Here is a 22,958-nt window from a genome sequence, read left to right as displayed (position 1 = left end):
GAAACACGTTACCCTCCTGTCAAAGCCTAGGACTGCTCTTACAAGTCAGGAGCATGAACACGCAGCAGACCAATCATGCGTCCCGCCCCACACCCCGCAGCTCGCCACTGTGGACCAGCCCCAGCACACCTCAGCCAGGCCGCAGGAGTCCTGGCTCAAAGCGGTGGATCAAGCCCCCACCGAGTTTTACGCATACCCCCCCAACCCGCTACGGGGAGAGCGGCGTGGCAGTGCCCAGCACCTGGGGAGCCCCTTGAGAACAGGATGGCAGGAGTACAAGGCGGATTCCCCCAGATCCCCGTCAGATACTCACCATCTTGACAGCAGCTGCTCCGCCAGCGAGCAAGAAAAAGGGCGGATTTAGTCACGGCCAATCATAACGCAGTGAGGGGTCCTTCGACTTGGGGCGGAGTTTTGTATGGGGGTGCCTGTCTCAAAGCCAGACCCAGCAGAAAATGGTGCGGGTGGTGGGTGTGATTCTGAGGTGTCAGGCAGTTGTCTCTAGGCTGGTTCCACACTGTGTAGCGAGGCAACCTTCCCCGCTGCGTACTGCTGAGGGCTTGGTTTTGCTGTCTTCTCCCGCCTGCTGTTAGCTGAAGCCAGGGACAGGACTACGATAGAGGAAACCCACTGTAGAGCTCTGAAGTGAACTAAGCGGCAGCAGCAGCGCTGGGGGAGTGGTGGTGGCCGGACTGTATCAGTACTACGGTGCGCAGCAAAGTGCTCGCCGGCTCTGCTGTAGGTCAGTGTGTGAGCCGGCTTGAGGGACTGCCCGGCGCAGGCGGCGCTGCTGGCAGCGGGGAGGCTCTGCCTGCCTCCCTCAGGGAAGGAACCGGGCGGACCCTAGTCTTGTCCCAGCAGGCGGCGCTGCAGGTAGAGACAGCTCTGCCCCCCTGACGCTCTGTGCCGGCGGGCGGGCGGGCCCCCTTTGCGCCGCCGCGTGTCGCCCCGCCGGAGGGTGAGAGTCGGTGTCCGCGGCCGCGCAGCTCCTGTGCATCGCCACCATGGTGAAGGAGCAGTTCCGGGAGACCGATGTGGCCAAGAAGATGTGAGTGGGGTTGTTCGTGGGGCATTCTGCGCGGTAGGAGGCTTGTGGGCGGCCGCTCCACTGCCGGCTGGCAACACAGGGGACTGTACAGCTCCAGGGGAGCGGGTGTTGTCGTGGGCTGGCCCGGGCGGCTGTGATGCTGAACCCCAGCTGCTCCAGAAAGTCCTGGAAAGAAGTTTAGTGTGCCGGGGAGCGGAGCCTGAGTGGTGTTATGGCTTGTGGTGTTACAAGCTCTGCTTGTTGGGCTTCGTTCGAGCTGCTGGCCAGGGTCGGAGGGAAGGGGCGAAGTGGGCAGAGGATGCACGGACACAACCGTAGGGCTGCCCAAAATATCCCAGATAAGAACCACGAACTGGCTGCAAACAGCACCATTTTTAAAGTAATTGCGGAAGAACCTGCTTCAGCAATATTGTGAATCAGCCACCTTTGCATTGCTTTTAAATACATATGTGTATGTACGTCCGCAGTTAAAAGTGTATCTGCATATATATGTGCACATACATACTTGTGAAATTTCCCGTTCTAGAAGCCACATCTGTTTTGGCATGAAATCTCCAGAAGAGATGCGTCAGCAAGCTCACATACAAGTGGTTAGCAAAAACCTGTATAGTCAGGACAACCACCACTCTCCACTGCAGTATGGAGTACTTGACCATCGCATGGTGAGAAATGTTTTGAGTTTTCTTCATACTCTCTTTGTAGAATTATTTTAAATTATTATAAATAAATTGGGATGGCTGAAATTTACTGCTCATCCAGCATAGGTGTAAATGTGTTTTTGCTTCATTTGCACAGTGTTAGTTGCAGTGGCAACTGCTTTCTTCATGCTTTTGGAGAGTTCAGGAAAGCATCCTTTTGATGCAGGTGATAAGTTCTTCCTGTCAGGTTATTGGGAGAGTCAGGGACATCCATCTACAAAATGCCATAGTATAGACTAGTGGGCTGTAGATCGGTTGCAAGAGCTGTACAACTTCTCTGACAACAGTAAGGGCTGTGTGTGGAAGACATCCTTGCATTGGAATGAGTGTAATGCTACTGTCAAGGGGTAATGGGTTCAAACTTAAACAGGGGAAGTTCAGATTAGATATAAGGGAGAAATTCTTTACTGTGAGGGTGGTGAGGCACTGAAATGCGTTGCCCGAGAAAGTGGTGAATGCTTCATCCCTGGCAGTGTTCAAGGCAAGGTTGAATGGAGCCTTGGGGTGACATGGTTTTAGTGTGTGGTGTCCCTGCCCATGGCAGGGGGGTTGGAACTACATGATCGTAAGGTCCTTTCTAGCCCTAACTATTCTATGATTCTGATACTAGGGAAAAAGGAGTGGGTCTGCTGTGAGGACATTTGACTAGCTTAAAAACTCTTGTATTTTTTATGTGTTCAGTTGGTTACCGCTAATGTGTTTTGGTTTTGTTTTTCTGTGTGTGCATTCCTCTTCTCACAAAGGGAACCAGTGAAAAAGATCGTCCCTGTGAAACCTGTGGAAAAAATCTAGCTGATTGTTTAGGTCATTATGGGTACATTGACTTGGAGCTGCCATGTTTTCATGTTGGATACTTCAAAGCTGTGATAGGGATCTTACAGGTAAGCGTGAATTATGATTTGTTGTCAGTTTCTAGCCTAGAAAAAGGAAATTATCAGGAAAGATGGTGCTTCAAAGGGAAATTGAGGAGACCAAATTAAGGTTGTATTATAAACTTGATATTTACATACCTTGTATTTTATAAAACAGATGTTTTTAAATACCAGAGTTAGTGAAGTAACTACCTCCATTTTTTTAATGCAATCTCAGACTGGTTAATCTATTCTTTTTCGTTAGGACTTTGAATTCAATGTATGCAGTATAACTTGCCTTTTAGGACGTTCCAGTCAAGCAAAGCTGTTTTCTTTATATGGATTTTTAAGATCATGCAGAAGTTAAATAAGGATTTGTCTCATAGACTGTATTTTTCTTTTTCCCATGTACTTTTCTGTGTGTTAAAGTATATGAATTGGTCTTTCATCCATACAATATTATTTCATTTTAAAAAGCTGCACTCTGCTGAAGAACTTAAGTTACAGTAGAAGAGGTGAATGTGTCTGTTAAACAACTGTGTTTGTGTGTGTTTACGTTTAAGATGATTTGCAAAACCTGTTGCCGTATCATGCTGTCAGTGGAAGAAAAGAAACAGTTTTTGGATTACCTCAAGCGACCCGGCCTTACATATCTTCAGAAGAGAGGACTAAAAAAGAAAGTGTCTGAAAAGTGCCGAAAGAAGAACACTTGTCCTTACTGTGGTGCCTTTAATGGTGAGTGCTGACATTAGCGGTTAGTGAAGTTGTCTACTGTGACAGTCTTTACCTTGGCAGCATCAAAATTATGTGCTTAATAGATGTGCTTGAATGTGCTTATTCATTCCACAGCTCATGGATATTTTCTCTGGCCTTCATTCAGAAACGGGTAAGGGCATTCTTAATGCCAGGTTATGTTTGTTTGCATCTCATTTATGTGGATATAGACATTGTCCTATTTGCTTGTTTTGTTTCACGGTAGTAGCCAGTATTTGAAACTTGAATAATGGCAAAAATACCCATTTTACATGTTTTTAAACGTCTTGGGAGCTATTGTCAGTGATCAGTGCCTTAACATAGAAGTATTCATAGACTTCCTAAGTTTGAGTGAACTTAATTTTTCATCATTGTATAAAGTTATCTTTCATAACATTAGCTGTGCTTGTCATCCTCTAGGAAGGTATGTTCTGCAGTTTGGCATTTTTTGATCTGTGATAATCTTGGATTATGCTGGAATTTGTTCTTCAGGGCAGAGTAACTTAATAAAAAAATCACCTTTGTTTTTCCAAATATTTTAATTTTGTTCACTCGTGTACACTGATCAAGTTATTCTGCTGTTAAAGGACTTCCAGTGTTGCAGTTTCATAATAGTTAATTAATAATTTAAAACTTTGGGTTTAACTCATGAAAATTTGGTGTTGTGATGATCAACAGCCTGAATAGAGAACAAGCTGCTTCATTCTAAGTGCAACTGCTACATGCAGGAGACACAAACAATAGGCATTTACAAAATTATGTGGTAGGTTAACATACTGCAGTAAAAATAGAGGTTGGAAAGCACTTGTACTAGTCTGTGATAGTTCTATGAATAAAGTTACCTGACATGAAAGTATTTCTCAGATTTTTCTGACAATTCACTTTCAAAATTACTTTAGAAGGCAGTGGGATGATGTAAATGGCACATCTTAGTCTTGGGTTTAGTGTGGGAACTCCTACTTTAAAAAAAACAACCTGCTGTAATTGAGATAAAGCTGAATTAGTGTAGGCTACCTGTATTCGGCTTCAGAAGCCACATGACAATCTAGGCACACCAAGCCAGTTATGCAAGGAAACATGACCTGATTGTCCTCTTCTTTTCTGAATTTAGGAAACTGGTTAATATAGCTGATGAAGTTTTATTTTGTTCTGTTTGTTGAAGGTTTAACTAGTTTTGGAACTGTAGCTTATTTGTTTTAAGTTCTGGGGGTTTCATTTTGTTTTTTTTTTTTTGTTTTGCTTTGGGTTGTTAAAAAAATCTAAACAACCTACCAAACAAACAACAAAACAACCCATTTTTATTTGCTTTCAGGAACTGTGAAGAAGTGTGGTTTGTTGAAAATAATACATGAAAAGTACAAGACCAATAAGAAAGTTGTAGATCCAGTCCTATCTACTTTTCTACAGTCCTTTGAAACTGCCATAGAACATAACAAAGAAGTAGAACCCTTATTGGGAAGAGCTCAGGTGAATTTTATTATGACCTAATTTGTCTGATGGTTTTTGTGTGTGAAATAAAACTCCTCAGAGGTTTTCCATGTAGCATCTTAAGCTTGTGGTGCTCCAGGATTTTCATATACCGAAAGACACTTGAAGAATGTTTGCATTTATTGCAGTAATGTTAATCTTGCTAAAATGAAAATTTCAGTTTTAGCATGAAATGATACATATCTTTATGGCATAAACAAAGGGGTGCTCGTGTTACGCTTCAGAACTAGGTAAGCATGTACATATAGGTTTACTGTCACTTCAAGATGGTTATAATACATGTTACATTTGTGTTTTTTTTCCTTCAGAAGTACTTGATGTTGAAAAGGAGAGGCAAGATTTAATTATCTAACCTTTTTGTCTCATTTAACTTTGCAATGTGTAGTTTATTTCCTTCTGCTCTTTTCAGGCTGGGAAAATCTCAGGATATGTATTTAACAGAAAAAGTAGTGAATATCTGTAATTTCTTATATTGCAGTAGCAGCTGTACTAAGCGAGAAACTAAGTTTTGAAAAATAGTCTAGAAAGTACTGTAATGAGTGTGAGTTTGTACAAATAAAATTATTACAATACACTGTAAGTTTGTTGTAAGAAGTTTTGAGATGCTTCGTCAAATAAGTATGAAATACTCTCTTTAGAGATAGTAGCATGATGAGAAGTAAACACTGATGTATAAGCAAAAGAAGGAAGGAAACAGTAAAGCAAGCTATTGTCTGAGACGCTAAAAGTACTGATTTGGAATAAATAGACCAAAACTGTGTTTTGTTTGCATGAATATTCTTATTGATTTGTCTTTTTAAGATATTTTATTTCTGGACAAACAGTAAATGAGAGGAGGAGGGAAGCACTGAAACTGTTACGTGATGGCTTGTTCTCCCCTTTCTCCAATTGATTTTACAGGAAAACTTGAACCCTTTAGTAGTGTTGAACCTCTTTAAAAGAATCCCAACAGAAGACATCCCTCTGCTTCTAATGAACCCAGAAGCTGGTAAACCTTCAGATTTGATCCTCACAAGACTCCTAGTGCCTCCACTGTGTATCAGACCCTCTGTTGTGAGTGACTTGAAGTCTGGCACCAATGAAGATGACTTGACAATGAAACTGACAGAGATAATTTTTCTCAATGATGTAATCAAAAAGGTGAGCCATTCTTCAAGCTCTCAGAGACTGTTGTCTTAGAATTGAATATAGCAAGAGGTTTTACTTCTCTTACTGCTTACAGTCAAGCAAGTGGTCTGTACTCTGTCATTTGGTGTTTTGCTGAAGGAAGCTTCCTTCAAATGGCTGACTGGCTAGAGATCTGTTGGTGGATTATGGGAAACGTTCTTTTGTATGAGTTCTGATCTGTAAACTTATCTCTTGTTTTGTTTCTTCTTTGGTTGGTTGGCTTGGGGGGGGATGGGGTTCCTTTGGTGGGTTTTGTTTGTTTATTTGTTTGTTTTCTTTTTTCTCTATTACTATGTCTTTTCTTTTTTCCCTTCCATGACAATGACACTTAGGTCACTTATATGAAGACGTTATACCTATTTGCTTTTGTTTGGGGTTTTGTTTTTTTTTCTTGTGTAGACCTTCCTCCTCTTTTACTAATCTGTAAATTCTTTTTCTTTGTTTCACCATCTGTTCCTAAGAAATCAGGATTCCGTTAGCATGGTTATCAAATTGAGACTAGAAGTAAATTTGACAATTTATCACTTGTTCAGAAGAGCACTTCTGCCAGACTCTTTTCAGGCTTTTCAAAAACTGGTCTTTTGTCAGGCAAACAAAATCAAGAGAGTACTAAGTCTTCCATGACTGAAAAATCTGCTAGCGATTTTCCTGGCTGTGAAGTTATATTAGCTTAACTTCAGTGGTTTGGGAAAAATACAATTTAAACAAACATGCAGTTTTGTGAGCATTTGTCTCAAGTCCATGCTAGTCAAAAGAATTTTTTTTGTTGGGTTCACTTGTGAATGGCCTTATGCTGTAGCATATGCATTGTGTTACCAAGTTCTTGCCTTGTTCATTCCAATGTATGAAGGTTTCTTTAATGTTATTTTCAAAATAAGAGTTGTATCAGAAAAATTCTTTGCTAGTTTAATATGTGTTGTAATGTTTGTTTTCTAACTATATGACTACTTTGTTTAGCATAGGATATCAGGAGCCAAAACACAGATGATTATGGAAGACTGGGATTTTCTTCAACTACAGTGTGCCCTGTACATTAATAGTGAGCTCTCAGGAATTCCTCTTAACATGGCACCTAAAAAATGGACCAGAGGTTTTGTTCAGAGACTTAAGGGAAAGCAAGGTGTGTCCAGAAAGTTGGTTTTAATGTAATAAAGCCACATATAGGCAAAGCGTCTCTCCACTACTACTGTATTGTGCTTAAGTGATGTACCTTGAAAGATATTTTAATGTGCTGTCTTAACAGATAACATTTTGAAACCAATTTTTTAACCAAGATTTTTCACTTGCTTATTTTGTTAGGTCGGTTTAGAGGCAATCTGTCTGGAAAGCGAGTGGATTTCTCTGGCAGAACAGTCATTTCACCTGATCCTAACTTAAGAATAGATGAAGTAGCCGTGCCTATTCATGTTGCTAAAATACTAACCTTTCCTGAAAAGGTAAGTAGTATAGAACCAAAACTTTTTCTATGCCCCCTTTTTTTAATTTTAGCCAGACTTCAGTGCTGGCCTGCTTTATAGCCTTGCTATGAAAAGGAATTAATGTAATGGGAATGAATGTTTTGCTTTATGTTCAGAATGTCACTCAGTGACAGCCGGTTCAGCAGCTGCTGCTAAATGAATATATGTGGGTGCTGTGAAGGCATATAGTGTAATGTAAAGAAAAGAATTTTGCTTGTTGCTTTTTGAACTTGCACACAGCTTCACGTGTTTGTTGATGTACCTGTCTGAGGAGTAGTTGGATATATTTATTTTGGAACTTACTTCCAAGATTTTTAATATAATTTCACGCTGATGTTCAACTCTAAGATTGGCTTACATTTTCTTCTTGTATTCCCTCCTGCTTGTTCCCTTCAGCAGCTGGAGGCTGTGAGGGGAATTGTCAGTTGAGCCTAAAATTTGGAAATGCAAAAGCCACCAGCAAAAACAGGAGGTCCTGAGCCATGTTTCATTTGTTTCTGATTAAAATCTTTATGCAACAGGTGAACAAAGCAAATATTAATTTTATGAGGAAACTTGTCTGTAATGGTCCTGATGTTCATCCCGGAGCCAACTTTATACAGCAAAGGCACACACAGATGAAAAGGTATCATGTTTATCTGCAATGATTTGCTTTTTATTTCTCCTCATCAACTTGTTCTTACTGCTGTGTGAAAGTTATGTCTGCAAGGATTAAAATTTATGTTTAGAATCTTTGATAAAGAATAGGAACAAAAAAAATTACATCTGGTTTAGTATACTGTTTATTTTTAGGTAATATTTGGACTTAAGTGTACATAGTATTGATAATGAACTGCAATTAGATCGTTTTGGGTTTTTTTTAATGACGGAGGGTGTAGTATAGACATAAAAGAAAATGGGTAGTTAGGGGCACATTATACTGTGTGTATTCATGGGGGAGCTAATCTGTAGTCAGTTAGTGTATGATTTAAATTTCCTATACTCCCTGATACAATTGAAGTAAGTTCTTTGGTTGTATAAATAGACTTTTCCCTTACTTGTACTTATAACTGTAGCTTTGTTAACTAATGTCATAAATACATTCGTTATTTAAAATAGCAACAGGGCTGATGTTTAATGATGCAATCCACACCAGTTTTGTCTTCTAGTTGTTGCAATATAAATACTCCAATATCTAATGGGAAATCTTGCACTACAAGCATAGAATTTCTTTTCAGTTGTCTTTGTCTTTCTAACATTATTTCTTCCAACTCCATTATTATGTGTTACTACATAAGATTTTTGAAATATGGAAATCGAGGAAAGATGGCCCAGGAACTGAAGTTTGGTGATATTGTGGAGCGACATCTTATAGATGGTGACATAGTTCTGTTCAACCGGCAGCCTTCTCTTCATAAGCTGAGCATCATGGCTCACATTGTAAGTGCACACACATACAGGTAGTTCTTCCCTGAATGTGAGGTGGATTCCATTTGCTATTGTTTCTCTTAAATGCATGAAAGTAAACAGCATTTTCTGCAACATTTTGTGGCAATGAGCATGAGTATGGTGCTATTGTGCTTTTGCCTGAGAATTGATGCTTAACTGGGTGGTGTGTCTGGGCAGTTCTGTTTATAAGCTGTTTGTGTGTGTTCTTGCATAAACATTTCATTTTTGTATAGTTGATGTGATGTCCAGAAAGCGTGTTTTGTTCTACGCTTTGTATAAATTCTTCATGTTCAAAGTTATTGGCTACATTTGTATAACAGAACCTGAGTACCATTTCTGTCAGTTCTTGGTTGAGTTAAAATCTATAATAGGGAATTTTGAGTCATGTCTGTAACAAAAAGAAAGGATAAAGCCTACAAGGAAGCACTTGGGTATGGCTTTTCATCTTTTAGCACGCTTGACTGCTTGTGCATCACATTTTTTGGTCTTTTTTCAGGCGAGGGTAAAACCTCACAGGACATTCAGATTTAATGAATGCGTCTGTACACCATATAATGCAGACTTTGATGGAGATGAGATGAACCTTCATCTTCCTCAGACAGAAGAAGCAAAAGCAGAAGCACTTGTTTTAATGGGGGTAAGGTAGATAATGTTGGGGTTGAGATTTTGCTAGTGACAGGTGGGCTGAGCCCTGTATTTCTGAACTTGCATGTGAAATATGAAACATTATCAAGATTACTGGGTATGGCTTGTGTGGCTGTGAAGCTGCTTAAAAGCTTTGCAAAGGGGAATTTGTACTAAATTAGGAGTGTTACATAAAGTCAGTCTAATGGACTTAGCATCTGTGGAAAAAACAGCAGTTTTAAATAAGTAATGTCACTAGTATGTTTGTGCTTGTCTGTCCTTAGTGATTGCTACCACATGGCTTTGTTACCAAACAGATACATACTCTACTTTCTGGTCTGACACCCCAGCAATTGCAGGTGGTCAGACCAACTGGAAATGAGGCAGCAATAGCATGCTTGTACCAGAAAAAAACAGTTTGCCAGAGAAAGTAGGAATCGGTAGATTTTTAAAGCAGGGGAAAATGGGAGAAGGGAGGGTAGATAAAGAGGGATCTGTACTATGAAAGTAAGGCCGGTAGCATCAATATGAGGATTTTCCAGTACATTGCTCCTTTAGGGAGACTGAATGCCACTGCTACTTCATACGTACCAGCACAGCTATTGGCAGCAGCATGTATTGGCTTGCTGACCTGATTTGCAAGCTTAAAAAGAATCCATCCCCACTCCACCCCTACCCCCAACTGTGTGGTTTGGGTTTGTGCAAGCCTGTGAACAGTTCAGGAAATCTGTGCTGTGTAGGTGAGGTTGATTAATTGGAGCAGTATGAGGAAAATGTAAGAAAATGGGGCTGGTAGAAGAAGCTAGCTTAATTATTTTGCATCAGTAGGGACCACACAACATGAAATATTTCAGTGGCTCCCATGAGTGAGTGTAACCTCTTTTGTTGCTTCTCAGGTTCTCAGAGCTAGCTTCTTTTCCTTTCACTGTCATGTTTGAGCGGTAACTTCCCAAACACGTGAAGTTGATTGCAACTTCTGCTTTGGAAGTAGAACATGTAATATCCAGTAACTATTCTGAAATTACTCCTTAACTGTCAATACATTTTTATGGACTGTAGTGAACTGAAACTTCTAGTTTACTTTTCCTCTCTTTTTGAAGACAGCTCTACTTTGATTTCAAATAAGCTAGGACCGTTTTTGCTAAAATATCTATCTTAAATGGTAAGCTTCCTGCTGAAATGGAATATCAGTGTCTTCAAATGTGTATTTTGTTTGTTTCTTGTATAACATAGACTAAAGCAAACTTGGTAACACCAAGAAATGGAGAACCTCTTATCGCTGCTATTCAAGATTTCCTCACAGGTGTGTATATAAGTTTATTTTAGAACTGTGTGATTTAAAAGTTGTTCCTTCAGAATTGCTTCCCTCTTTTCCAGAATTTTTCTACATTAATTAAAAAGCTTTATTCACAAGTCAAAATGACATTATGAAAGTAAGGCCGTTGTTAGTCTAAAATATGATGTCCTTAGAATCTCTCCTGATACTGTTTACCATGGTATCTGCAATTACTATTACCTTTGTCTATGTTTTACAATGTTTCTGTGGCAGAAAATGGATGCTTGGGAATACAAGGAAGAAAGCGTACAGAAATTAATGCCAAAGCCTTATTTTTCACTATGGGATAGAGTCTGAGAGAGACAATAGGTTGTAGAAATGCACTTGTTTCAGGTTTTAGGAATTTGTGTGGAGCAATAAGAAAAAAGAAAGGCAACTCTGGTAAGGATTTGCAACTGAAGCTGTCTATTATCTTTTTGCATAGTAAGTAGGTAACTAGTGTTTGAATGAAATTGATCCTGAATATGCAATAGCTTTGAAATTTAGTCTTATTTTAGTCTGTCACATTAATAATTTTTTACATTCTAGGTGCCTATCTTCTTACATTAAAAGATACCTTTTTTGATCGAGCCAAAGCCTGCCAAATTATTGCTTCTATTCTGGTTGGCAAGGATGAAAAGATTAAAGTTCGTCTTCCACCTCCAGCAATTCTGAAGGTGTGTCAAACTATATTTTCTTATGTTAGTAAGACCTTCTCTCTTGTGTGCTCTTGACCCATGGTGATGTTCTGAGCAGAGACAGTTCTTGTGTTCTCTGACATTAGTTTTGTGTGAGATCTTTCTAAAGTGCAAGGATCAGAATTCAGGGTGAAATCTATGCAGAAGGCTTTTGATGGTTCATGTTGCTGAACAAAGCCAAACCTGCATGGGTGCAGTCCAGGTGCACAGTTCCTTCAGGGTTCAAACATAGCCTTGCCACTGTCTAAGTGCAGTGACTTAGACCACTTAGCTTTTAGCAGTCAGAAGAAGATACATTGTTCTTAGTAACTTCACTGTTACTGGCTGCTCAAAATAATAGGGGTTTGTGCAGACTCATACTGGAGAAACTACCTTATACCTTGGGTGCCTGTAATGTCCTGAAATACTCAGCAGTACCAGGCTTCAATATCCCAAATTTTGGAGATATTAAACCTGTGAAATAATATGCTTTAGTTGTTAATCTGGCAATGTGTTAAAGAGGATGAGTGTTATGTGATGTGATTTTTTTTTTTTTTTTTTATTTTTATTTTTCTTTCCTGTTTGGTTTTGGGTTTTTTTCTGTTTGCTTGTTTGTTACATCATGTAGACAAAATATGTATTTTGAATGACAGAATATTTGTGTATTTGTCACAAACTTTGAAGAGAGCTGTAGTATCACTTAATCGATTAGGGTCTGTTAAACATTAATTCACATATATTTTAGGGTGTCTGGATTTGATTTATTTTGTATTTGAGGCAAACAGTATTGTTTGGAAAGTTTGGTACATTTTTAAACGTATTAAATACTTCATATTGGTATATGCATTTTTATACGTTTTATTTAATTTCAAAATAACAAGTATAATAATAGTGAAATTCAGAAAGTCAAATTGAAATACTAGGGAAAAATATTAATTTAAAACAAGGTCAAAGCATTTATGGGCGGTATCTAATGTGAATTTTATAAGCTGATATGAAATTTTGCTAATAGCCAAGAGCAGTGATTCTTTGCTGCTGTCGCTGCAAATGAATAATTCTAGCACAAGCTGTGACAGTTACTTACATTTAAATACAGCTGAGGGGAGTACATAATTATATGAATTTAATCTCCTCAAAAAATCAAACCAAAGGCACTCTTTTTTATTTTTTTTTTTTTTTAATTTCTAATCAGGGAAGCATGGCAGTAAGAGGGAGCAGTAGACCATGTTTCTCTAAGTATATGCACATACCCTTATGTAAAGGATAACAGCAGTCAGTGGTTTTCTGTGTATAGAAGTGCATAATATTTTCCTATTCCGAGGAATGTTACTATGCACTTCTACAAGTATACTTCAGTACAGAAAGCTTCTGTTATAGAAAACAATTTTACAATTCTTGCTTGCTGTTTTACTGTAGTTGCAGTATAACCACTGTAATCCTAATTCTTGTCTTTTTGTTTTTCTAAGCCTGTAACACTCTGGACAGGAAAACAGGTGTTCAGCCTCATTCTCAAGCCCAGTGATGATTGTCCTGTAAAAGCCAACCTACGAACCAAGGGCAAACAGTATTGTGGCAGAGGGGAAGACCTGTGTTACAACGATTCTTGTGAGTGACATTTCTAAAGCTGTGTTTTGGAAGTCTTCAGAGAAATGTAGCTATTGTTTTGTTGAGTTTGTTCCCGTTGAGCTCAATGTAGAAATTAAAGCAGTGCTTCACATAAGTATTCTTGAAATGAGAAATTAAATTATGCAGGGTTTTTTTTCTCAGAAGTTGAAGTCATGATGCACGCTAAAGACATGTCTTGGGTGTCTTCTTGTAATAAAATCTCTTTTGAGTGATGCTAGGCTTGTCAGGATATGTAGTATTTCAAGGTGGGAGAGAGATCAAAGCTTATAAAATGGCTGCGCAGAGGACAAATGAAAAAATTTAATAACTTAAAGGGGGTAGTATTACTGTTAGTTTCAAGTCAAACACTGAAAAGAGTTATAGGTTATACAGGTTATATATGGAAGATGGTAATACCTAAAATATCAAACCACCTGTATCCTTCCAGTTAGGGAAGTCAGAGTGGCAGATGGAATCCAAAGCGTCAGGTTTGAAGAGGCTATAGGAGATGAGCAAGGCTTTGCTTGTTGTTGGTTTAACATCCATGTGGTAACAGCTCGAAAAGAACTTCAGCAGGCAGGGTCAGCTTGGTTCCTTGTTGCTCAGAGGTGAGAGTTAGGGAGGAACCATTGATGTATAGTAATTCTGTCATGCAATGTTGATGTCATAAAGAATTTAACAAATAGGACTCAAATCCACTGTGCCAGTGGAAACTGTGCCATTTCTTTAGATTATAGCACAGCTCTGTGATTGTGAATTTAGTTATAAACATGGGGGCACAAGTAATGTGGAGTGAAAGGCAGCAAAGCAATCCTGTTCACACTTGTGTGAACATAGGCCATCTTCTTTAGTCTTTTCATCTTAGCAAGTATGGGAAAAATTTCTACATTTTGAGTTTGATGTGGAAAACTTCTGGATTTCATTGATGGCTCTGTTCTGTTCTGAAAAACACCCTTGATTTCTGAAGCAACACTTACTCTCTTCAGAAAGTTCTCTGTGAATTCTCCAAAGTCTTAAGAAGTCCCGGTGTTCCATTTTGATTGTATTTAATAAGTGGAAGAACAATGACTTCTGGTTCAAGATGATGATTACTTAAATTCACATTGAAAATACTGAGCATAGAGTACACTGTGCAGACATCTACAGCGTTCTGCATAAGATTACTTAAATTGGATCCATCTACATATGCCAGTTCTTCAAAAGGTGCATAATGAAGTTCAGGATGAGCATATATTGTACTACTCTCATAGGAAAAGTATGTATGAAGTTCATGTCTAGAAGACATTTTTTAATTAGTTAAAGGCTAAAGCTTATAAGGAAGATTCAGTGCCTGAAATGGAAGGCTACTGATGAATCAAAAGGGAGTCATCTAAAAGAGGCAGTGAGTACAGGCCCACAGGCAAGGTGGATGTCTTTATTATATGCCTGTTACTCAAGAAACATTTGAGTCCAGCATGTCTTCTAAATTTGCACTGTGCCTCCAGAGGTGATAGAGTTGGACTAAATGTCAGAATTTTTGAATAAGAGAACTGTAACTTCACTTCTGAGATTTTGTTGCGCTACTTCATTTATATATAAATAATCATAGAATCATAGAATCTTTAGGGTTGGAAGGGACCTTAAGATCATCTAATTCCAACCCCCCTGCCGTGGGCAGGGACACCTTACGCTAAATCATATCACCCAAGGCCTCTGGTTTACTTATAAATAAGTAACATCGGTTTATTATGTATGGTTGAGGACACCATTTCTGGACAGATAAGACTGATTGAAGACTTTATTCTGATTAATGAAGCCAAGGTTTGTTTGTTTTTCTTTGGAGGGGGGGGGGGGGTGTTGGGTTTTTTTTTTGTTGTTTTTTATTTCTTTTTACAAGAAGGATTATTCACAATGTTTCTTACAAGTCTTAAATTGGATACAGTTCCTTTTCTAAGGAGGCAGGGAAAAAAATTTTGAGTTCATAAGGTCAGGTTATAGGCTGTTCCCCTTACAAATTTACTCATACGTTTCTACAGATACATTAAATGTGTGTTCTTCTAATGGAAAGAGCTTTTATTTAAAAACCTGCTTCATAAGCAGTTACTAGAGCTTAGGTAATGTTTCAGAAAACCAGTGAATTTTTGTTGCCTTTTATTTCTAGATGTCACAATTCAAAACAGTGAGTTAATGAGTGGTAGTATGGACAAAGGAACCTTGGGTTCAGGATCCAAGAACAACATCTTCTACATCTTGCTGAGAGACTGGGGGCAGGTAGAAGCTGCAGATGCCATGTCACGACTAGCCAGGCTTGCTCCCGTCTATCTTTGTAAGTACATTTCCTGGAAAAATAGTATCTTAAATCAGAAACGGAACAATTGAACAATAATTTAGCTTCAAATATGATGTACAGTGTTAAACAAAAAACAAAAAAAACACACAAAAAAAACAAAAACCCTCACACTAGTTGTGAAACTGATAGTGAAACATTCTATTGTGCTTATGGTGGGAGGAAAAATAAAGTTCCCAATGATAATATTTCCTGGGTTTAATCTGTTTTCTGTATATGAGATTAAGCTATTAATATAATCATTGATATAATTTTTTTTTTTTTTAATAATAGCTAATCGTGGCTTTTCAATTGGAATTGGTGATGTAACCCCTGGGCAGGGCCTGCTAAAAGCTAAGTATGAGCTCCTGAATGCTGGTTATAAGAAATGTGATGAGTACATTGAAGCTCTGAACACTGGCAAGCTACAGCAGCAGCCTGGTTGTACTGCAGAAGAGACACTAGAGGTAAAATTTATATATTTAGACTAGAGACTTCATGAGTACATTCATGGAAACTGTGAAGGTCAAAGTTGTCTTTCAAAACCTAAACATACATGCAAATAGGTATGCAGCTTTAGGCTAGTCTGTCTTTTCTTAACGTTTAGATGCTTGTATGCTTCTACAAATGTTGGCTAAATACTTTACAACTGAGATCCTCCCTTCCTCCTGGCTGGATGTATTGGGGTGATATACAAGAGAATAAAGTCACATAGGTAGCTGGAATAGGATTAATTACATTTATCAATGGTCAAAGGTTAGGTGGAATTTGGTTATGCTGAGCTTTTTTAATTCTTTCTATAGAAATTCTGATGAAGAGCAGTTGCCATGCTTACAGGACTTAATGAATTCAGCTGAAGAACACCTTTCATAGTCTTTAATGGTTTTATACATTGATCATCTTGGCTAGTTTGATATGTTGATCATCTGATGTATAGTTCTTACTGTTAAAAAAAAACCAACCAAAACAAAACCCCCAAAACAAACAGAAAAAACACCACCAACAACAAATGACCAGAAGACCCCACCCTGTGACGAAGTACTGTCACAGCTGTTCAGTTTGAAATGGTACTCTGGTTGAAAGAAATGTTTTAGACTTTTCCATTCTTCCTCTTTTTGGACATCTGTGCATATCCTAGAATGTTTTTTTCATACAGTTGTTAAGTTCTTAACAATTGGATGTAACAATTTTTGGAGGTAATCTCTTGTACAGCAAGATGTAGGGCTTACGTAAGTGTTTAGTTTAGCTTAAGTTGGTGCTGCTGATGAAAGAGATTGTGATGTTCCTGGCTACCCTTGTCTTGTTGCAGCAGATTGGAAAATTAAGCAAGTTAAAAGTTAAACTTGTTTTTCCCAAAGCAACATCTAGTTTTCTTCTTTTATTATATTTTGAATTCCCTTTGACTACTGAAGGTGTTGCTGGTAGTGGTAGCATACTGTTTCTGTATGGTATTTTTAACAAAAGCTGAATCTCTGAAATCTTGGATTTCAGGCCTTAATCCTCAAAGAACTGTCTGTTATCAGAGATCATGCTGGCAGTGCCTGTCTCAGAGAACTGGACAAGAGCAACAGTCCCCTTATCATGGCACTGTGTGGTTCTAAAGGTAGGGGTAGCTAAACTTTGGAAGTGGGATTGCTTGCTTCATCACTGTTCTCACAATTACATACTCTGTCTTTATAGGTTGTTTCATACAGTCAGCATTAAATTCATGCATAGATTTCAAGTGACCCTTTTCAGTAACTACATGTTGTGTACAGGTAGTTAAAAGTTAATTCAAATAAGTTAAAGAAACTGTGAAGCGAAATATAAATCCTTAATACAAGACAGGATAGCATAAGGACTGTAGTTAAATGGTGGTATGAATGTCTATGACCCAAAGAAATATTGTTTAGAAGGAGTTATTAGCTATATCGTAGACTTAGTTGTCAGTATCTGTGAAAATGCAGAAATGCACAGAACAAGTAACAGAAAAGCTTCTTTAACTGTTGCAATTCTAAGTGCGTTTTTGACAAATTATGAAGCTAAATAACAGATCTTCGTAGAAGTGAAGACAGCTTACAAAAGGAGCAGCGATATTCCTCCATTGTGAGTGAAGTGTTTCTTGTTTTCAGGCTCTTTCATTAATATATCCCAGATGATCGCTTGCGTAGGTCAGCAGGCTATCAGTGGGTCCCGAGTTCCTGATGGATTTGAGAACAGATCCTTGCCTCACTTTGAGAAGCATTCCAAGGTAATTCTGTATGTTTACAGCACACTGTAAAGAAAAGAGAAAGAAGTTCACTTAAACCATTTTAAGGAGGATGGACGATAGTATGTGTTGTTATAGAATAGTTAGGGTTGGAAAGGACCTTAAGATCATCAAGTTCCAGCCCCCCCCGCCATGGGCAGGGACACCTCCCACTAAAGCGTGTCACCCAAGGCTCTGTCCAACCTGGCATTGAACACTGCCAGGGATGGAGCATTCACAGCTTCCTTGGGCAAACCATTCCAGTGCTTCACCACCCTCACAGTAAAGAACTTCTTCCTTATATCCAAACTTCCCCTGTGTAAGTTTGAACCTCTGTTACCTCTTGTCCTATCACTGCAGTCCCTAATGAAGAGTCCCTCCCCAGACATGGGGGACATGGTGAAGGAAAAGGATCACGTATGGTGATTTGGGAGTTAACAGTAGTGTTATGAATTGGCATAGGATGTCTAGATAGCTTGAATTTTTACAGCTAAGCCTTCCTTAGACCTTTCTAATTTAATAAAAGTAACTCAGATGGTACATTTTTGATTGTCTTGAGAGTTCTGAAGATAATTTGTTGGAGATTTTCTTGTGTTATGTTTCACTGCACTAAGACTTTTCAGGGAAATTTTTTGATGTGTGTTGGTATCTTTAGACGGGTGAAACATGCCAGGTAAACCATTGTCATGGGCTCAGCAGTAGCAGCCATCTTTCTCCTTCTTAGTAGCTGGTGCAGCGCTGTGTTTTTGACTTTCAGCCTGGGGACAACACTGATAACACCGATGTTTTTAGTTGTTGCTAAGTAATGTTTACTCTAACCAAGGACTTTGTGAGTCTCATGCTCTGCCAGGGAGGAGGGGAAGCCGGGAGGAAGCAGAGACAGGACACCTGACCCAAACTAGCCAAAGGGGTATTCCATACCACAGTATGTCATGCCCAGTATATAAATTGGGGGAGTTATCTGGAAGGCCCAGATCATTGCTCAGGTTGGGCTGGGTATCAGTTGGCAGGTGGTGAGTGGTTGTATTCTCTTCCCTTGTTATTTCCCTTATCATTATTATTATTGGTGGTAGCAGGAGTGGTTTTGTTATACCTTAGTTACTGGGCTGTTCTTATCTCAACCTGTGGGGGTTACATTCTTTTGATTCTACTCCCCATCCCTCCGGGAGTTGAGGGGGGAGAAGTGGAGGGAGAGAGCAAGTGGCTACGTGGTTCTGAGTTACTGGCTGGGCTTAAACCACAACAACCATTCTGGAGGCTGCTGCTTTTTCTTTCTTTTTCCACTAAGACTGGTATCATGGGCTACTTTGAACATTCATATTTGAGGTTTGTTATACATGAAGCAATAAGGAGTCTCATGCACTTGTTAACATAATTAGTGAGATTCCTTTTCCATCGATCTTGTGTTAGTGAGATAACTCAAGTGTTGGGTGATGTCCATGACACTTGGGTTTGTCACTAAACATCCAAATTTCAACTTCTGTAATGTGAAATATCTTCTTTTCTGAATAAATTAAAGAAGAAATAATACTTCATGGATTAAATGAGAAGGTAAAAGTTAAATTTAACTCTAGATTTTTTACTGATTTAGAAAGCACTCACAACAAAAAGTGATTTAAGATGAACCTCTGTAGCCTATATGTTGATTTATGTGATCATGGAGACAGGTTGGCGTTACTTGACTTGAAGGGAGGACTGCATAAAGTTCATTTGGCAAGAACTCTTCTCAGAGGTGAGAATAAACCATTCAAAAGAATTAGTTACTTATATATCTCTAGTCTGTAGTCTTCAGCACTGCAGATACCTTTGCTATACTATTGCAAAGTGACCATTTTTATTGCCTTTCTGATTTTTGCGATTTTTAAGGGAGGCCAAAATGATGGAAGCTGGTGTAGTGTTTGCAAGGAATGGCTAGAAGCATGACAAGGCCTGTAGGTGGAGGAAGAAAGTCTGTTACATTGGTTTGGAAGAAATAGGCAAGGGTTTTGAAGCCTTTATTTGGATCAGTATATAAAAGTTGAATTTCAAAACTAAATGCACCTGAGATGACTTCTCTTTGTTTGTGTATGCACTGAAGGAATTTAGATGATATACATGTTTTTCTGTAACATGAATATACAAAATGTTCATTTCAACCTTTTTCTCCCCATTCTTCTCTGTAGCTTCCAGCAGCAAAAGGCTTTGTTGCTAATAGCTTCTATTCTGGGTTGACTCCCACTGAATTTTTTTTTCATACAATGGCTGGTCGAGAAGGTCTGGTTGACACAGCTGTAAAAACAGCCGAAACTGGATATATGCAGGTAACTGTCAGTGAAGTAGGGGTTTTGTCAGCCTTGCAAAGGAAGGGTATTTCTTACGTGTATGTTGAGGTGAAGGGTGGGAGAGAAGTGCATACACTGGGTATGTGTGTGTGTTTAATGTAACAGCATAATTTATACTGTGATTTTGCTCTGTTCTCCAGTAGGCATGAGGTTTGTAAACCGGACCTCAGGCAGCAGTACAATAACATGCTTCTATTAAACTGATTCCTCTTGAATATGGGTGATAAGCCCTTGCTCTATGGAGTTATTGAGGACTACTATGCTATTGTAGCATGTGTTCCTAAAACCCAGGTGAATGATGGAAGTTTGTCCATACATGTAACATAGATTTGAGTTGTGAGTGCTTTCTCAGATACAGTATTTCAACAATGAGAAGCAGAAAACACAAATCCTTTTGTGTTTGGGTTATTTAAAAAAAAGACTGGATGACATAAATACGGCTAAAGCTCCCTTTTAGTATCTGACTTGGCATATAGACTTAAAGTTCTGTAAGACATTAGTGTCTTTGGCTGTTTCTTTTGTGGAAATAAATGTCCCTCCAACAAAGCTTTTTGTATTATGAGCAGTCCTAAGACTTCAGTAAAGATATTTAAGTAGTATTTTAAGTATAGTCCTCTTCCCAGTGTAACAGGCAGTGGAAAAGCCAAGATAATTTGGGACTAGGCACACAGTCAGAGATAGACAAGTAAATCTGCAAAGACTGAAATAAATTCTTTTTGGGTGGGTGACTAATTAGACCATTTGTTTCTCAAGCTAACAGAATAATGTTTGCATATGTGTAAGTATATAAAAGAATATATATAATAAGCAGTCTTCAAAACTTCTTTCCTTATCAACTTTCAACCTACATGAATAAATTGTAGCACTTGGACTTTGGAATTTCAAAACAAACAAAACAAAATGACATTTATTGTATTTTACCATTTTTCTCCTCAGTAAAAATAAGAATAAATTACCAATTTCTATTCTCTGCTGAGCTGTTTTTACTGTTATGGAGCAATGAAGTACATGCTTAAAGTAAAACTGTTTTTACCACTATTGCTTCAAAGCATGCCTTCTTTTTGGGAGGCAGAGGAGGGAAGATCCTAATAAACAGATTTCCCAATACAAGGAATTAATGTGAGAGAAGTAGCTAACACTGGTAAGAAATAGTACCTACGGGCTTTGACAGAAGAGCTCTTTGCTTTCCTTCAGTGAAAATAACCGTTGACTTTTTTTGCTTCTATATGAAAAAGGTATTGTAATCCTTGAGAAGTAAACCTCATTGGAAGAATGCAGATATTCTGCCAAATTCTCCCCTGCCCCCCCGCAAATTCCTTGGACTGTAGTAGGTTCTTGCAGTTTAGCGTTAGCTTTCCTATATGTTCTAATTTCTAAATGTGGAGAATTGTGTTGTTGCATGTGAATTTTGTTATAGTTGGCTTTCATGCTCTGGGGAATGTACAGTAAGTCCCTAAAGATAATGTATAACTTAAAGTAGGTTTTCATGCCTGCTTGCTTCCTGATCAGTGTATAAAATTTATTTCCTGAGTTCAGTTTCTATACTTTCGTAATCCAAATCAATAGCTATTTTTGAAAAGTTCCAGTATACTTTCCTTGTGATTTTTTTTTTTTTTTTCCTTCCTTTTTCCTTCAGAGGCGGCTGGTAAAATCCCTTGAAGATCTTTGCTCACAGTATGATTTGACAGTCAGAAGTTCTACTGGTGACATTATACAGTTTATTTATGGAGGAGATGGCTTGGATCCTGCAGCCATGGAAGGGAAGGATGAACCACTAGAATTCAAACGAGTTCTAGACAATATCAGGGTAAGGCTTACTGAAATCTGTTGGAAGTTTGAAAAGAGTATTAAGCATATAGATGAAGTAGTAAGTTATGGGGAGAATTGTTTCAAGTGAAGCATTTATTTTTAAATTGCCCGGTCAGTCATTCAGCATGTATATAATAGGACTGAACTGTTTATAAGCTTTGAAAACAGAATTTTCTTCTGTGCTTAGGCATAGTTCTATGACCTAATATCTAACTCACTAGATAACTTACTACTTAGTTGACTACTAGATTGGACTGATATTACACCAAGTAATTCCTTATTAAATGAAGCCATTCATGTTCTTTGAGCTGTTTCTTAAGTTGGAGGCTTGATGTAAGTAATTCCAGATGTGATGTTTAAAGGACAGTATTTGGTTTTGTAGTTGGTTTTGTTGCTAAATACCTTTTGCTGAAAGAAGTATTCAGATGTCTGTACTATGAGTGTAATAAGTTGATAGAATTAGAAATGTGTGTGTGTCTATCTTCAGGTTTATGCATGTAAATAGAAGTGTATGTGGACCATCTCTTCCCATTAGTCTAGTATTATATAGAAAACCCAAAATAAACAAAAACCCCAAACTAAAACCCAAACAAAACTGACAAATGCTATTAATCCATGAAGTTTTTTGTGTGTATGGTTTATGTAAAGAATTAAATGTTTTTTGTTTTTAAGGCTGTATATCCATGCCATAGTGAACCAGCCCTTAGTAAAAATGCATTGGTGTTAACATCTGAGGCCATCATGAAGAAAAATGAATTTCTTTGCTGCCGAGACAGTTTTCTGCAGGTAATTACCTCATTTCCTCATCACACAGTGATTAACTTTTCCTTGTAAATTACAGAAATTAAGTGAAATGGTTTTATCAGTCTGTAGGAGCAATGTCTGAACTTCATGTGTTAGGAGTAGTAGTTTGTTCAGTAATATATTTGTGCAGCTGCAGGAGGTGGAGAGGTAGGGCTGGTTATTTTAATTCTTATTATGGTAGTTGTTCATGTTCACCACAAGAACATAAGAAATGAGAGAAAAATGTAGTGATTTTCTGAGTAGAAGGTGCTGCTGCTCTGACATATCTTGCTGGAATTTCTCCATAGCAAGATGGTACAGTAATTATGTGCTTCCTCCAGGATGTCAGAAACAAGGCGATTATGACTGTGTATAAAGGAACCACTAGCATTGGGTCTCATA

The 22,958-nt window shown here is 38.4% G+C and overlaps 1 protein-coding gene across 3 annotated transcripts in view; it reads left to right on the top strand.

Moving 5' to 3' along the window:
• The first annotated feature begins 895 nt into the window (after positions 1–895).
• POLR3A (RNA polymerase III subunit A) overlaps positions 896–22,958 on the top strand; it is a 38,017-nt gene continuing 15,954 nt past the window's right edge. For all 3 annotated transcript variants that reach the window (XM_062612980.1, XM_062612971.1, XM_062612962.1), the window contains exons 1-21: positions 896–1,048; positions 1,575–1,710; positions 2,490–2,627; positions 3,161–3,332; positions 4,663–4,817; positions 5,739–5,978; positions 6,963–7,125; positions 7,305–7,441; positions 7,984–8,087; positions 8,740–8,881; positions 9,387–9,527; positions 10,748–10,817; positions 11,379–11,506; positions 12,973–13,111; positions 15,252–15,416; positions 15,711–15,883; positions 16,908–17,019; positions 17,528–17,646; positions 19,806–19,943; positions 21,601–21,771; positions 22,446–22,559. In XM_062612980.1, the coding sequence (XP_062468964.1) occupies positions 1,005–1,048; positions 1,575–1,710; positions 2,490–2,627; positions 3,161–3,332; positions 4,663–4,817; positions 5,739–5,978; positions 6,963–7,125; positions 7,305–7,441; positions 7,984–8,087; positions 8,740–8,881; positions 9,387–9,527; positions 10,748–10,817; positions 11,379–11,506; positions 12,973–13,111; positions 15,252–15,416; positions 15,711–15,883; positions 16,908–17,019; positions 17,528–17,646; positions 19,806–19,943; positions 21,601–21,771; positions 22,446–22,559 (2,901 nt within the window). In that variant the 5' untranslated portion in view covers positions 896–1,004. The remainder of the gene's footprint in view (positions 1,049–1,574; positions 1,711–2,489; positions 2,628–3,160; positions 3,333–4,662; positions 4,818–5,738; positions 5,979–6,962; positions 7,126–7,304; positions 7,442–7,983; positions 8,088–8,739; positions 8,882–9,386; positions 9,528–10,747; positions 10,818–11,378; positions 11,507–12,972; positions 13,112–15,251; positions 15,417–15,710; positions 15,884–16,907; positions 17,020–17,527; positions 17,647–19,805; positions 19,944–21,600; positions 21,772–22,445; positions 22,560–22,958) is intronic.

The sequence above is a fragment of the Pezoporus occidentalis genome, unplaced genomic scaffold (assembly GCF_034315485.1).
Source record: "Pezoporus occidentalis ecotype Australia unplaced genomic scaffold, CSIRO_AGI_Poc_V1 ctg101, whole genome shotgun sequence".
NCBI classification, from domain to species: Eukaryota; Metazoa; Chordata; class Aves; order Psittaciformes; family Psittacidae; genus Pezoporus; species Pezoporus occidentalis.
This window is presented reverse-complemented; position numbering and strand designations above follow the sequence as displayed.